Here is a 17,732-nt window from a genome sequence, read left to right as displayed (position 1 = left end):
CCTACCCCTCCACCCTAAGCTTTAAGGTCTTCCACCTAACATACAGGACTATCCTGTAAAGTGCGGCCGCGTTTACCCTGCTCCTAAGCCGCGTTCTACTCACTTTCCGGCCGCTTTATCCCTTCCTGCGATCCCGAATCCCCTTTAACCTACTCCTACCGCGTCCTAAAATCCCCGGCCAACCCCTTCCGCACGCGGCATGTATATTGCATGCAAACGAGCGAATTAGCTATTCCCTAGCATCCCGTAACCCGCGCCCCGACTATCACTATCTTTCCCTGCAGTTTTGTCGCGCGTTTAACCTGCTAACTTACTGCCTACCCTTACCCCTGCGGTAGAGGCAGGGGTAAGGGTAGGAGGCAAGCTTTCCCCCAGCCCCCGCTCACCTGCCCCGGCCGCGATCACGGGTGCCGGTCTCTGGGGCAGCCCCAGTCCTCTCCCCTCCTCCCAAAGCAAAAAAAAAAAAAAGCGAAAAAAACCGTAAAAGCAAAAAGTAAGTCGCTTCGCCGCTTCACACTGTCAGTCTCTTCTTCCCTCCTCCCGGAGCAAGGCTGCTTTTCGCGCCCTGCTTCGGGAGGAGGGAAGAGACTGACAGTGTGAAGCGGCGAAGCCCCGATCGGACCTCTCCTGCCTCCCGCTGCATGACTTACTTTTTTTTCCAGCCGTCCGTCCCGGGGAAGATGGATGCCAGCACGGGGGAAAGCGGCCCCTGTGCATGCAATTGGCCACAAGACGTGACGTCACATGCCGTGACGCCAAACGTCATGACGTCACGTCTTGAGCAGTATCAATGTAATACACAAATAGAAGGTATGTGAATGTCGGCCAGACATAAAAGACAACCACCCACTGACCTGAAAGCCCAGTGAGTTCCCTAACCGAACCATACCTGTACTGTGCAAGACTGAAGTGGCGAGTACCCATCAAAGCCTGGGCTCCAGGAGACGTTGACAGTGGTATCAGCAATGTCAGTTACCAGGACGTTTAAAGGTGCAAGCGGCAAGGCTAAAATTGAAAACATTAAATTATTCTTAATTTATTAAACATCCCATCTGTACTTTGTGTCTCTGGCATATTTTCTTTCACATATTCCACAGCAATTTCCCATCATATTGTAGTAAAGGTTTATGGGGGATATTCCCCAGCAGCAGAGGGCTTCCTGAATTCCTCCATGCAATAAGCTGTTCTATCCACTAAGGCTGGAGACCTCCCTGAAGCAGAACACTCATCCCCCACCCCCACCTTAGGCATCTGCCCCCACATCCAAAACAGTTCATATTGAATAAATACAAAAGATATGTTCCCAAAAATGTTGTGGCCACTGATGAGATCAGATTGGAGTTCTTGAGATAATCACCAGAATTTGACCAAAATGAGATCATTTTTTTTTTAATCAATAGCAAAAATAGCAAAAACAATTACACTCCTTTAACAAAGGCTGACTCCAACAAAACTATCAATGGGGGTAACTCCCATACACATCTGGACCACATCTCAGTTTGCTCAGGCCAAAACAGGGATGTAAGCTCCTGCAAACGTGTGTTGGTACTTGCTACACTCTGCTGGTCTACAAACCTCCGTAAAGCAGGAGCTAAAATAAAATTTCAACCTGCGACCATAAAGGGTTGGTGTGGGTCACCTTTTCTCTCATGCCTCCCCCACTTACGTAAGTCTCAAGGCAAGTGCTAAAACAGTTCTATACAACTTGGAAAGGAGAAGATGGCAAATAACATTTTATTTTCTCCATACTCTGAAATTTGGTGGGGGTGTGCAATACTCTACTGCCCTCTAACCTCAACACAAGAGCGGTGGAGGAGGTGAAGAAAGGGTCACCCTATACCATGGACAAAAAGATGCTGCAGAGCTATTCTCTTCATTTGGGATGTAAAGCACTACATTTTAGTCTGTACACCGAAGGGAGGGATGAATGTTACATTCCTATTTGTCCAACTTGTGTGTCAGAGCGACTCTATCTGAAAAGAGGCTGGAGCAATCAAGATAGGACTTTCTGTGGACGATTTAAGACCTGCTCTGGTGAATCCTAAGGCAGGTTTCCCAAGGAAGCTGAGCATGCCAGGGTTAACAGTGGCTATAAAGCACTAAATCCACACTCAGGAGCATTAAACAGACAAATTTCACCATCATCTGTCAGTGTTCAGCATCAAAATGGACAGGGCCATGTTCTGCCTGGAGGACAACACTTTTGTCCGGAGACAAAGTGTCTGCTTACTCTGCTTTCATCCCTGACCTAATTCTGGTTTTTTTTTTCTCCTGCTATTTCACAGAAGGGTGCGGATCTGCATACCAAATAGCCTGCGTGCCCGGCAGAATGCCATCCCTTTAAAAGATGTGGATTTTAGATGTAATGACTAGCCTGTCCAAACCCGAGCTCAAGGTGAGTTAGGTTTAAGCACAGTAGGCACTTCTCTTACAGTAGGCACTTCTCTTACAGTCTCTTACAGGGCTTACAGTCTAAGCTTGTACTTGAGGCAATAATGGATGAAGTGACTTACTAAAGGTTACAAGGAGAGTCAGTGGGAGAGGCAGGATTTGAACCCTGGCTTCCCTATTACAACCACCAGGCCACTCCTCCATTCCTGGCTTATCCAGGGTCCAAAGGTTGTGTCAGGGCAGTAATCTCTCCCACCTTCTACATACTGTACAGGTTCTCAAGCTCATCCAAAATACCAATCATAGCTCAAGCTTGATCTCACACACAGAGGTTGAGAAGCAGAGAGCCACTAAGAGCTGCCACAACACGGTCCTCCTCTGCCACCCTCAGGACAGCGCCTCACCTTTCACATGAACAGTGGCAGTCCGGGAAGAGGAAAGCCCTTTTTGGTTGTGGGCTTCACATGAGAAAACCACATCTTGTTGAATCCCTGAGGTTTAGACAAAAAAAAAAAAGAAAGGAGAAAAAAAAAGTTTTAACCATGCAGAAATTATCACATCTTCTGTACCTTGACAAACAGCAAGACTGACAAGAGCGCACAGCAGGGGTCCCTGAACTATGGTTCATGGGCCGCATTCAGCACCCCAAAGCAAATTTTTTTCCAGCTCGCTTAACATTTGCCTGTCTGTGGTCGAACTGCCCTGTGGAGCAAGGTTTAAATGTGTATTTACCACGCATGTCAGCAGAAGTGGCCAGTGCTGGAGGGGTGTCCAACCCCTACCCGCAGAAGAGAAGTCCGGCGAGATAGGAGCAAAGGGGTGGGAGAGGATGGAAAAGAAGTGTGAGAAGGGCGAGATAGGGGGAAAGAAGAGACAGCAAGAGTGCTTGGGGATGGGGTGTGAATGGGAGAGAGAGAGTATCACAAACATCACTCTGCCATTCACCCCCCCCCCAAAAAAAAAATACTTCCAGGGGACTGATACAGATGCTGAGGAAGGGGGGCAGGGCAGGTGGTAAGTGTTCCAGGGGTATGGTAGTGTTGGCTAGCTTCCTAGGAATATATTTTTACTTAATCTTTATCTGCCATATCACTGTATGAACACTACCTACCACCCCATGCCTCCCCCATTTCCACAGCATTTCAAATCACTAAAAGGGATAGAGAGAATGTGCTGCCTTCCCTCCCCTCCCCCGCTCATCACAATCCCAAAGGGGACCCCCCTCCAACCCTCTCGGCGCTTTGAAATGTGTCATGTGGCCCTTCCTTTAAAAAGTTTGGGAACCCCTGCAGTAGAGGGTTACACAAAAGCAAGCGTTTTTACTACAGTCTATTTACAGTAGCAGTACTAGTAAGAAACAGATTTTTGGAGAATTCACTTGGCAACTTAAAAATACCTACAAGACACTTTTTCTGTTTTTAATTTCGTTTCTGAGATGTTATTAACATCCAAAGCTCCCGAAAGCTCCTCGCACTCACTCAGGCTGATGCAATAATCTGTGCATTAAGGAACTGTGTGCGGGATTTTAGCACACAGTTTTAACGCAAAGATGAACAATTTTTAAAAATCCCAATGCAGCAAGCTAATGATATTCTAATGCACTGGGAGTTAAAAGTGCATAAATAGATAAAATGTGTGTTCGGCACAGGCCAAACACACATTTTAAATCTGGGTGGGGGAGCAGGAACGAGGTAAACAGGAGATCAAGCTGAGAATTAAAAAAAAAAAAAAGCAGCCAGATAAATCATATTTACACGGCTATCTGGCCACCTTTAGCCACCACTGCTTAGCTGTACAAGTCTGTACTTATCCAGCTAAGTAGCTATGGAGTGGAAAAGACTTTTTGTTTATTTCATGTGCCTGCACTGCAGAGTTGGAAACTTAAATCCATCTCTGACTCAGCAGTTAAGCTTCCAGTGCTAATAAAATCCAGCAGGCCGATACAGTAAGGTGCGCTCAGCCGAGCACACCATTTACCCTGCAATTGGCCGCGCGTTTTCTGTGTGTGTCTATTACCCCTTATACAGTAAGGGGTTTAGCGCATCAAAAACGCACAGCCAACCTCCCCCCCCCCAAAAAAAACCCAAAAAACTAATAACGCTCATCACATGCAAATGCATATTGATGAAGCTATTTTAATCACTGGGATACTGAAAGTAAAACATGCGGCCAAGCCACACATTTTATGCTCAGAAATGAACACTTGCCCAACCTAATAAAGTGTACAGAAAAGCAGAAAATACTGCTTTTTTTACTGGCATCCATTTTCCTAACCCGTGGCTGTCAGCGGGTTCGAGAACCAGACGCCGGTAAAATAGAGCGTCAGTTGTCAGACCCACTGACAGCCACCTCTACTGCAAATTAGCGTGACCCTAGTGCCTCCTTATTAGAGCGACACCTAATTTAAGTACAGAATAGCATGCCCAGGAGAGGTGCCTGGGAGCGCCCGCTCTCCCGCATTTTTTTTTACTGTATCGACCCAAAGTTTAGGCCATTATATCTCTCTGCATCAGGAAGCATGGGATTTCCATGTGAGGGCGCTAGGCAGTACTCACATTCTGAAACACACATTTCCTACGTGCAACGACAGCAAGTCTTGCGCACATAAAATGAGCATTCCAGAACAGGTAGAGCTGTGCCAAGCCAGGCCTAGTGTTTGAGAGTCCTGTACCCAGCCTGTAAGAGCAGCAGCTCCAGAAAAGTTTGTATGTGGGGGTCAGGGTGGCAAACCAAAGTGCCTTTCCCTCCAGCCAATGAAAGTGGTCCAGCTGGACTAGGGGAGCAGTTGAGGGATTCTTGACCCTTCCACTCCAAGAGCGGTCTCTGCTCCTGCTGTTGCTTTATGAGCTTTGAAAACCAAATCTCTTAGAATCTACACCATGTCTGTCGCTGCTGCAACTTGCAGGATCTACTTCCTCTGTAACACTGATAGCCCTGCTGCACTTGCTCAGCTGAATTTGATCTTTGAATTCTGCTGATCCAATCCACCTTTCCTTCACAGAAGTTTAAAAGTGAAACACTGCAGATTTGATTCTGTGTTCCCAAAAACTGTCCAACTTTTAACTCTTTTAACCAGGCCTCGTTTTTACAAAGCCTGCTGAATCTGTTTCCCCATGTCTGTCAGGTAGTGGCTCGCATGGAGGGGAACAAACACCACACAACCTGCAGCCGCCACACCAAGGAGAAATCATTATTAGTCACTTGAATTACCTCAAGTCCAGTTACAATCAAAGTGGTTAACATTTTTAAAAGCATACAAAACTCAATTCATACAGAATCAATATAAAATAAAACAAACAACAGATAAAAACAAAAAACAAAATATATTAAAAATAACACTAAAGTAAATTAAAACTAAAAGGACCCCAAAACAAAAACCTATACAATTAATCATTAGAAACTTGGAATAAAAGCCCAAGTTTTAAGACTTTTACAAAACTTCAAGAAGCATTTTTCTTCCTTGACATATTGTAGGAGATTTTTCCAAAGAGTGGGATCAAGAAAACTAAAGACAGGTTTGCGGACGTGCTCCAACCTAATCCTGGCAGGAGGGATCACCAACAGGTTCTGTTGGGAAGAGCGAAGAGACTGGTTTGGTTTATACGGAATCAACAGATCGGCTAAATACGGAAGCTGACATGTGGGCAAGAGTTCTATAAACTAGCATAAGAATTTTAAAAATACTCTTAACAGTGATAGTGACCCAGTGCAGCTGCTTCAGGAGTGGAGTACCTGAGATCATATATTTCCTTGCTCAAAAAATCAATTTAACAGCAGTATTTTGGATCAACTGCAATCTTTTAAGTAATGTAATAGTACAATGTGATAAAAAGACACTGCAATAGTCAAGGCAAGAAATAAATTAGAGAATAGACTAAAGATTCTAGGTCTTTGTCCAGAAAAGGTCTGGTCTGACCTGCCAAAAAAAAAACAAACAAAAAACCTGCAGATAGAAAAAGCATGAACTGATGAACTTGAGCATCCATATCAAGAGATTCCTAGCACTGTAATAACGTTTTTTTGGGGTAAATTACCCCACCAGAAATAGCTGGAAATTTATTCAATGGGCGACCTACTGTTTATTCTAAAGAAAGTACAGCTGCATCTTCCTATTCATAAAGCCTCAGTTTTTGATGGTTTAAGCTTTAAATTATGATCACATAACTGTCTTGCCTTAATTGCCAAGTGGTTATTTAAAACAGTCCAGTCTTCAGAATCTGAATGGTCAGTAAATGCTACAAACCATGGATCATCTGCACAGAGATAACATGGGATCCCTTGCTTCTGTTTCAAAGTAGCAAAAGGGCACCAAATAAAGATGAGAAAGAACAGGGGTCAGAATGCAGGCCTGCAGGACACCACAACCTAACAGTTTTGACCCAGATTCTGAATGCGCCCAGATTAAAAAAAATATAATAATAATACATTTCAGAACTGTATGCTCTAACCCCAGATCTTTCAGGTAATGGTTAATAAGAGTCAAATCCGGAGGACATCGCTAAAGAAATAATAGTTTCCTGTCCACAGATTTCATTAGTCAGTACCACCAGAGATGTTGTTTTCATACTAAAGTCAGGCCTGAAGCCAGACTGCCTCAGATGCAAAGCATTCATTTTTAATACAAAACCCACAAGCTGAAAGAGCACTTTTTCAATAAGTTTTTATCTGAACTGCAAGAATGAAAATAGCCTATAAAATTGTTAAACTTAAATGCAGCCAACCTGTTTGTTTTTTTTTTTTTTTATTATTATTATAGGCTGAATAAGTGCTTCTTCCAAAGCAGATGGTACAAAACCCTGCCCCAAGCTCGTATTAATGAGGCATGATAGAAAATGGGGCAAGCTCAAATTTTAGATGCTGAATCAAGTGTGTCAGGAGGGGCTCCAAAGCAAAAGTTTTTTGTGTTCTTATTAAAACAAGGCAACTTACTTCAAGGAAAAAAGTTTCTAACTAAGGCCTGGATTTTCTAAGGTTGCAGACCTTAGAAAATCTGGTGGTCATGGGGGGGGGGGGGGGGGGGGGGCGGGCCTGCGAAAGCCAGCGGACATCGTACCACTGCGGTGCACTGGCTGCCGGCTTTCGCATCGAATAACTACACCATAAAAGGTGTAGTTATTCGGTGCAAAACTGGCGGCGATAAGGGTCCTTGCCTATCGACGCCAGCGATGTATCCGCAGAGAGTCAGCCCCAGTGCCGCCCCGACCCCTCCTCTTCCGGGGCCGACTCCGCCCCCATTTAGTGATCGCTTTTGAAAATGACCCCCTAAGTGAGTCAAAAAGTTCTTGTGGAAATACTTGCAAGACTGAACAAATAGAAAACGCACTTTGAATAGCCAGAGTTTTATTCTGGGGGAAGGGGGAGGAAATCAGCAAACTTATCAGCTGTCAGATCCTCTGATAAAAAAAAAAAAAAAAAAAGACAGACCCTGCACTCTTCCCAGATAAGTCAGCAAGTATTCTAACACATTAATGTGGGCAATTTTCAGCTTGCCTTAGCTTCTTGGAATACAGATCTCTTACCCTGTTTCACAGCCAATTTATAATCATGCACTAGCTTGATAAGCATGGAGTTTGCTACTGATTTATCTCTATGCTATTTCCTTTCCAATTGATGATTTTGTCTCTTCAGAAGTTTTTAAGCCTGTGTGATACCAAGTAGGCTAAACTTTCAAAGAGAAACATGATGACAGAAAAAGACCATATGGCCCCATCCAGTCTGCCCATCGTTTCAATTAATGTAGCATTATAATTCTCATCACTTCTTTCGAGATCCCCTGCTTTCTTGAATTTAGATACTGTTTTTTATCTACACCATTTCCACTGGGAGGCTGTTCCACACATCCACTACCCTCTCTGTAAATATTTCCTAGGATTATTCCTGAATCTATCCCCTTTTAACCTCATTCTAGAGCCTCCTTTCCATTGAAAAAGGCTCACCTCCTATGCATGGAAACCTTTGAGATATTTGAATGTCTCTTATCTTATCTCCCTTATTTTGTCTTTCCTCTAGGGTGTTTATGTTTAGATCTTTAAGCCTATCCCCATATATGTTTTAGAACAAAGACAACTGACCATTTTTAGTAGCCACCCACTGGACTGACTATATCCTGTTTATATCCTTTGGAAAGTGAAGTCTCCAGAATTGTACACAGTATTCCAAATGAGGTCTCACCAGGGACCTATACAGGGACAATATCACCTCCACTTTTCTGCCGACAATTCCTCTCCCTGTGCAGCCAAGCATATTTTTTTTTACTTTTAGCATCTCTTTATCCACCTTTATCTGGCCCCTTAAGATCAGATACAATTACCCCCAGAACCCACTCTTCCTTTGTGCTTAGAAGAATTTCACCTCCAATACTGTACTTTTCCTTTAGGTTTTTGCATCCTAAATGCATTACTCTACGTTTTTTAGCATTAAATCTTAGCTGCCAGACCTTATATTCCTCAAGCTTCACTAGATCCCTCCTCATGTTTTTCTCTCCCTTCCTGGCTATCCACACTGTTACAGATATTGGTTTTATCAGCAAAACGACAAACCTTTCCCCCGACAACCTTTCCATTATGTCACTCACAAAAATATTGAAAAGAACCGGATCAAGGATTGATGCCTAAGGCACACCACTAGTAACAACCCCCTCCTCAGAGAAAACTCCATTTACCACTACCCTTTGTCGCCTTCACCCTCAATATCTAACCCAGTCAGTCACTCTAGGATCCATACCAAGGGCGCACAATTTATTTATAAGTCTACTGTTCGGAACAGTGTCAAAGGCCTTGCTGGAATCCAAGTACACTATGTCTAGCGCTCTCCCTTGATCCAACTCTCTGGTCACCCAAGCAAAGAAATTGATCAGATTCGTCTGACAAGATTTACCTCTGGTAAAAACCATGCTGCCTCTGATCATGCAATCCATTGGATTCCAGAAACTGTATTATCTATTATACAAACTGGGGCTATTTGCTCCAAAGCTTCTTTCAAAACCTTGTTCCAAGAGAACAGTGACAATAGCAAAAGAAAGAAGATCCAAAAATGTATTTTTTTTTTCTCTAAGCAGTTTCCTCCTGCTCTCTCGGGTCTCCAGTTGAAACAGCCAAGCTTTCATTCATAAATGATGGGGATTTTTCTCTATTTATATGCTCTCTCTTCTTACTTTTAGTCCCGTCATTGTAACAAATGTACTTGTGGCCAATCTATAGGCATAATGTCTTTGTTATAGATGTGGCCATGGTGGATAAACTACACCAACTGTTAAGGCAGGTAGACATTGAGGACTCATTCCTAAACATAAAACTTCTGATAGAAGTGTTAGCCTGTTTGTATTATGGATATTCTGTATGTTTTTGTGTAAGTCACTAAAAACATAGGATTATGCAGCATATAAACAGTCCATGGTCGATTATGGGCCCTAAATCCAGCCACTAAGGGTCACCTTTGAATGATGACTGGGACTCCCCCCCTGGGGGCTGTAAACATCACTTCTACAGAAGTAGCATCTAAAGCTGGCGCTGGGAATTGAACATAAGCATCTCTACATTTGCGTGCTCAGCACTACTGCTTAGCTACCAGGTCAATTCAAATATACATACATATATTGGACACATGATTGTATACATACAAAAAGAAACCCTTGCATTTTAGTTCAATACTATATATTCATCTTCAAGCACAGTGAGAAAAGAAGGCATAGTGAGGGGTGGAGAGAGATATTGGTGGTGGTGGGTAAAGCAGCACAACATCCTTTTCTTTAATATCAGGGTGAAACCCCCCCCCCCCCTTGCTGAGCTTCTGGCTGTGGCTGGACAAGGGGGCTATCATTGGTAAGTAATATATTACTCTTTGGCATGCTCAAAGCTCCAAGCTATGGGGAAAAAGGCTCTTATGTTCCTTCGTTAGATGTACAGTGCTCCAAATTCGCAGGAAGCATTTCAAACTAGCCAACACCTGAGTCAAATGAGTTAAAGAGCTACTTTAGAGACCCAGTTTGACATAAGCAGAGAAAAGCAAGCAAGTAGTCAAACACTACTGCAGAGCCAGCTGCTGAATATCTGGCTACATTCAGCAGTCGCCACTTAGCAGGATAAGTGACTTATCCTGTTACAAAGTTAGGCAGATAGTCAATGGGCAAGCAGAGGGCGTAACCCCAAACTGCACTAAACATCACATGCGATAGGAAAAGTGCTTTTTGGTAATAACTACATCATTGCATTTTCCTGCCTGCACTCATTTCACCACTGGGGGGAAGAGAGAGAGAAAGTATCTACAAGGCCACTTTTACATGCAATACGAACAGAACAGTGCACTCTTGTGACGATTTGATGTCCTGATGAGATTTGTACAATATTCTCACAACCTAGCATGATGGACTCTCTACCTGGGTAATATCAAGCTAGGTTGAGAGAACATTGTACAAATCTCATTGTTGTGTGAATTTCCTCACTCCGAAGGACATCAAATCATCACAAGAGTGTACTGTTCTGTTCGTACGTCTCACTCTGCATGTAAAAGTGGCCCCTAACCCCTACACTACCTAAACCTCACCTCGAGTTACTAGGTGGGCCTCCTATAGTAGCATAAATAGCTGCTTACTATGGTACCACCCCTAGAGGTGCTTTCTCTCTCCCTCTCCCCTCCCACATCTCAGGCCCTTCCCCCACTCCCCTCCCACATCTCAAGCCCTTCCCTAGCCTAAAAATGCCCAAAACAGAAATTACGAAAAAAAAATAAATTGCAAATTGTGTGATATCACACAGCTTAATGCAATTGAAAAAGGTGTAGTTATGGCACTATGGCTTCGCAAAGCCAGCCCACTTTTGCAGGAATCCTGCCCTGACTCCTCTCCAATCCCTCCCCTTTTAAAAATTAGCATCGCACCATGCGTTATGGTGCTTACCACATGCGTTAAGTCATTTTTCGCATGCGAAAACGCCATGAGTTGATAAGTGACCTGGTTACTTAGCTGGCTATGTCTGAATATTGACCTTGATCTTCAATACAGAGCTCATCAACTCTTGTCTACATCTGTGCAATCAGTACTTTGTGAATCTCACCCAGATATCACAAGGAATTCGTTCAGAGGCAAATCAGGTGAGAAGAGGACAGAAAAGAGCAGATGATGGGTGCTTAGGTGAGAACAAAGAATTCAGAAGTAATGGGAGAACACCACAATGATTAGCTACTAATACTTAATCCAATTTGTTCTGCACCTTGGCATATTTCCAGTTTGTTTTCTTTGCTTTCAAGAACCCGAGGATCAGATTTAAGTTTTGGGCAACCAAATGAGAAAAAGCCCTACAAAAACTGTTAGATGGCACAATTTTGACAGGATATACGGTATATATTTTTGCCCAAGAATTTAAATATGCTCCAGCACCGGGAAAGGAAATATGTATGGAAAAGTGCTGCTAAATAGGTTTTAAATTTGGTGGCCTTAAAAAGATTGGATTACATTCCTAGTAAGAGACAACGTGTGTAGGAGCATAGAGCAGCACAAGATTTATCAGATGTCCACATTGGGAACACTTTCCCTGTAGAATTAAAGAAAGATGTTTTTGTGCCTGGTCTACAATTATTTGTCTGACAAATCCTTTTCAGCTGTTTACTCCCTTTCACGACACCATAAACTAATATGCCGTGTACAATTAATTATATAATTACATTTATTGGAATCTAGCAACTGAAGGATCAGACTAGAAGTGATCACATGAACAGCACCGCGATATGTAATGTGCTGCATAATTTGAGAGATGTGGTTACCGTAAGTATTTTTGCAAAAAAAAAAAAAAAAGTTGGAGATTTCTTGCAAACCCTTTTGCTAATAAGTCACATTTTACACAAATGGCCCAGCACTGCAAGGAAAACATGTTGCGGTATTGGGCTACTCCTGCAGAGGTGTTCTCTGCGTAGTGCACAACTTCCCCCACCCCCCCAGCATGATAACGGCAGCAACAGTCCAGGGCTGAGAGCCATCCATTAGGACTCCCTTCCCCCTGCAATCATGGATCCTGACTCTGGCCACTGCATGTCAGCCTTAAACAAGGACTACAACTCCCTCCCCCCACCCTGGGGACCACCAATACCACCCTCCACAACATCTCCAGCCAACCCAGGGAGAGGAAAAACCAATTCGGAGATCAAACAAGGGACCTTCCGCATGGCAGCGCACAGCACCAGCCACTGAGCTACCAGGATCAGCTAATATCTTTATTCAATGATTTAAAATTATTTTAGCTCTGCTTCTCAAGGAGAGTCTTGTACAGATGTCCAGGAAGGCTCTACTCTCTGGAGGCAGGGGCAGGGATGGCTGCCGGATGATGAGTTTTGAAAAGCGCAGCCACAGCCTGGGTTGCCTTAGTGACCTGCTGAACAGATGCCTGAAAAGGCTAAAGTCTTATAGGGCTTCTTAAACAAGTTTTGACTTGCACAATTTTTGCTATGGAATTCTTTCCCCCCTTCTGGAAGTTATAGAAAATTTACATCTTTGGGGGGAAAAGATGCACAACTGCAAAACCATGTGAGAAAATGGACTTGTAAAGCAGGAGTCTTGGACTTTTTTTTTTTTTTTACCTGAAATTTAAATCTGATCCTAAAAGGTGAGAACCTCTTAGCTATTTTCATGTACATTTCCAACTCGAGCCATGTTCTGTTAACACAAAATGCCACCTTTTACCATTTACTTCCTCCCTGCTCAGAAAAATAAAAAAAAAAGATTTCCATACATTCCTGTAAACAATTTTGTTGATCCCAATTTATTTATTAAGTGCTTGTGGCAAAACTGGCTACATAAATGCTGAAAGGAGAAAAGGATGAAACTTAAATGACAGTATATATTTTGCTCATAGCACAAAGCTGGCTATGACACAAACACTGTTGATCCAGTTTAATTCTAAACAGAGGCATACTAGAGTATTTGGTACCTAGGGCGGATACTTCTTTGGCACCCCCCCCTCCCATATATAAATTTTAAAATTTCCTAAACATCGATAAAATATTTCAAAACCAGCAGACACATCAAACACCACCCACTAATTAAAACTAATAAGGATTTTAAAAATCTCCCGCTCTTCATATGTTATCCTAAGATTGTCATACACTGGGAGCACGCATACACACACAAACAATATGCTGCTTCTCTCTCATACAGACATACAAGCTTGGTGAGAGAGAGGGAGAATATGTGTGTGTGTGCGCGAGAGACACACGCTTCCTCTATTTCTCTCTCTCTCAAACACACAGACAAAAACTGAATTAGAAACCACAAGCCAGATTCTGTATGCAGTGCAACAATGGAAAAGCAGAAAATTACAGTTCCTCAAAACAATACAATCAAGAAATATAAATTAGAATAGTAAAACCATACTAAAAATACACATTTCAGACCAGCTGATGAATAGAATAATATTCAATTAGAAGCTCCTGTACAAATTTTTTAAAAATGTTATAAACATCTATAAAATATTTGATGTGTCTGCTGGTTTGCAATAACACCCAATAATTAAAACTAACAGATTTTAAATCTCCTGTTCTCCATATCTGTCATCCTAAGATTGTTGTAGACTGGGGGCACACACACACACACACACATATACCCTCTCTCTCTCACACAGCCCCCTCACACCCACTGGCACTTACTCTCATAGGGCCAGTCTGTCCCTTCTTCAGCCGGCGGCAGCACTGCAGGGCCTCTTCTGCCGCAGACTCCGGGAGCGCCTGCAGCAATGCTGGGTCTATTCTTCTGCTGCCAGCGGAGTGCCGGCAGCAACACTGGGCCTGTTCTTTGCTGCTGCGCCAGCTCCAGGAAATGCCGGTGGCTCCGCTAGCCTCTGCCACTGCAGGTCCTTGCTTTTGCTGGCAGGGTTTCCTCCACAACGCCACGGTTCCGCGCTGCCATAGGACCTTCCTGCTGGCGGCAATGGTACTCCTCCCCCTGTTTCCAGCCAGGGCAGACCACCCTCCTTGTACCCACCTTAGTACGTCTGATTCTAAAGGTTCAGGACTGAATCGCCACATGGTTCTGCAACTCAGGACGGAGATGTACTGCTGGAGCAAGCCAACTAATAAGATGCATTTATTGCTAACTTTTACAAGGGCTCAGATCTGTAACTGAGGTACATGCCGCATGTCAGGAGAGGTGGCTACGATTGCTAGGACAGCGTAAGGGCTCAGGCCTACGATTAGGGCTATCAGCCTTGACATTTTTTTTTTTTAATAAAGGGTGGACCTCCTACCCACAGATCTTCTGTACTCCACAACACTCTTATGCAGCAGGGGCTAGTCCTAGGCCCAAACTGACAGGGTGGGAAGTAGCCTGGGCCAGGGACTGAGAGTGTATGCTCTCATCCCAGACCCTGCCTCCTGTACAGAAGCCAGAATAGGGTGGGGCCATCATGGGGGAAAGTGCACCTTGGTCACTGTTGCTGCTGCTACAGTTGGGCCCAGGACTGGCCCCGGGCTCCATATGGAAAGATCTCAAGTTGGTGGGAATTGAGTGGCAGCAGCATGAAGGAGGAGGAGTCAGAAGGATGGGGGGAGCGTAAAGGCGAATGGTTAGCAGAATTCTGACAAAGGTCCTGCTTGCAGGGTCAGCTTTAAGCTCAGGCAACATAATGTGTGTGTCTACGGTGACAAATTCTGAAAACACTCAAAAACTGGGACTTCCCTTGCTGTTCTCCGATTTCCAGGGTGAAACCCATCACTCCCAGTCCTCTGCCCGTGAGATCCATAATCTTTAAGCCAGCCCTGCCTGCTGGTCAATGACCTCTCTACCAAACTGGCCAGGTTGGCCTAAACACGGAGCAGGCTGCAGGCCAGAAAAGGAGGGCATGATCACTAGAGCAATGTAAGAGCTTGGGCTTGCAATTGCAAGGCACACTGCAAGCCAGGAGATGTGGGTATGATAACTAGAGCAGTGTGGGGGAGGCTTACACAGCACATGCTCCGCCAGCACTGACATTCAGAAAAGCTGGAAACTGTCAGAGGCAAAAGTTAAATGAAGAATGGCAGGGATAAACTTACAATGAGATCTGGGGAAAATAAAGCATTTAATAACCTTAAAACATGTACTAGCAAACAGAACCCCAGGGAATTATACCTACGTCTTGCAGGCATGATGCCAAGTTATCTTCTGTAGCAGCAGCTCCCTGGAGTTAGAATTGTACTGTTATGAAACAAAATCCTAGGTACAGGCAAATAGCAAGGAATATTAAAAACTTGCTTCAGCCCATGCAGAGGAAGCTTGTGCTACATCCAACTCCAATTTTGTATATAAATTTCTGGAATTTCACATTTATATTTAGCTCCTCATCTGAAAATGTGGGTCGAGTCCATGCTTAGCAACAATCATGTTTCACTATGGCCTGCATGGTTCAAAGTGGTCTCAAGAGCCAATGCACTTGGGCAAAGAGCAGGAGAATAACACTGCCTCTGCTGGACTTAGGTGGTTCAACTATGAAGGATGAAGAGCATCAACCAAAAATATCCAAATAGCCCAGGCCTGCTTTACTAGAATTTGACTCTATATACTTACTGTATTTCATGCTAGGAGAGATGGCTGTGGTCATCAGGCACAATGCCCAAGTATGAACACAGACCTTCACCCATCACTGCTAAGTGTACCATGCAGCAAGAAGCATTACACGGTATAATATAATCACAGCACCCAGGGCTGATCCTAAGGGGATTCCCTCACCTCAACCCCTGGAAACTGAAGCTAGGAGGGATGGGGACCCCTCTCCATGATTGCTGAGGACTAAATCACCACTGGGTGGGCCACTACAAATCCTGGCCCACCAGTGCACAAGAAGCTCCTTGTCCATGTTCCTTGCTTCATGGACAACATCTGTAGCATCCGTCAGCAAATGTCCAGCACGTAGCTAGAAATGAGGGTGTGATTTAGGATTGCTCATCATCCTCTTCAACCAAGTTAAGGCATGAATGAAGGGATTGTTTAACAGTCAAAGCAAAGGCTCAAACTTATTCAGGGCTGCAATGAGAGAGACAACATTGGCTTGAGTAGCCTGGGTCACAATGTACTGCTTATTATTTAATACTTGATAGGTCTGCTGACTGCTCATCAGGAGCTCAAATTTAATCCAAACTACCCCTCCCACAACACATAACATTATATCCTAGTACAAAGATGGCCAGCTCCATTCCTCAAGAGCCATAAACAGGCCTGATTTTCAAGATATCCATAATGAATATGCATGAGATATATTTGCATACAATGGAAGCAGTGCATGCAAATCTCTCATGCATATTCATTATGGATATCCTGAAAACCAGGCCTGTGTGGCTCTTGAGGACTGAGTTGGCAACCCCTAGAGCCTAGATTAAAAGATTTTTAGTTTAACAAAAAAAAAAAAAAAATGCGCACACTAGAAGTACTTAATTACAGAGCACTGGATGTCTTAATCTAAATCCTAGGTATCATGGATTTACTGTGCTAATCCCCTTGTTGAACTGAGATGCCTGTTCCACTTCCACTGTCATTCTTTAGCCTCACACTTATTTGCCTTTGCTCTTGCCCTACTTTCTTTGACTACAGCAAAGTTTCTCCTCCTCCCTCTCTAGTCAACCTGGCGCTTTGCCAAGGTCTCAGATTTCATGCTCTGTCAGGACTGATGTACAATTCCACACCCATGCCTGTGCTCTGTCACATGGCCATGCCACAGCAGGCCCAGCCCAGGGTACAACATTACAAAACACGCTGTGTAAACCCTGCCAGCCAGGCAAGCCAACAATCCAATGCTCCTTGCCATGAAAGAGGCAGTATGAACTACAAAATGGGTCTGGTTTTCAGGATAATGAGTATTCATGACATTTTCAGATAATTACTCTAAGAAATTAATTTGCATGTCGGACACTTCAAGCATATCCAGCATAGCTCTCTGCTTCAACGGCAGGGGAGGAAGTCTTCAAGCATATCCAGCATAGCTCTCTGCTTCAACGGCAGGGGAGGAAGTCTTCAAGCATATCCAGCATAGCTCTCTGCTTCAACAGCGGGGGGAATGAGGAAAAGTGGATCTATATACAGACAACCAACAAGGACTGAATTACATAATCTGGGTAAACAAATGAGCATGGGTGTGGCTTGCTTGTTGCGGCGGTTGCTGCCCCTAGCTAATTGAGCTAGATATTTCACTTAGATGCAGCTCCAGCACTGCTCTCTGCATTAATGGTGGGGGTGGAGGGGTAATAGAACCAAAAGGTTACTAAGAGCCAAGAGAAACAGATAAGTATGAAAAAAAAAAGTGTGAAGCTTGCTGGGCAGACTGGATGGGCCGTTTGGTCTTCTTCTGCCGTCATTTCTATGTTTCTATATATATGGTTGCCCTAAAAAA

At 43.8% G+C, this 17,732-nt stretch overlaps 1 protein-coding gene across 1 annotated transcript in view; it reads right to left on the bottom strand.

The window, feature by feature from the left end:
- TYRO3 (TYRO3 protein tyrosine kinase) overlaps window positions 1-17,732 on the bottom strand; it is a 116,896-nt gene that overhangs the window by 64,246 nt on the left and 34,918 nt on the right. The window contains exons 5-6 of the mRNA XM_029598655.1: window positions 2,796-2,882; window positions 890-1,005 (exon numbers count right to left, since the gene is read on the bottom strand). Coding sequence (XP_029454515.1) covers window positions 890-1,005; window positions 2,796-2,882 — 203 coding nt within the window. The remainder of the gene's footprint in view (window positions 1-889; window positions 1,006-2,795; window positions 2,883-17,732) is intronic.

The sequence above is a fragment of the Rhinatrema bivittatum genome, chromosome 4 (genome assembly GCF_901001135.1).
Source record: "Rhinatrema bivittatum chromosome 4, aRhiBiv1.1, whole genome shotgun sequence".
Taxonomy (NCBI): domain Eukaryota; kingdom Metazoa; phylum Chordata; class Amphibia; order Gymnophiona; family Rhinatrematidae; genus Rhinatrema; species Rhinatrema bivittatum.
This window is presented reverse-complemented; position numbering and strand designations above follow the sequence as displayed.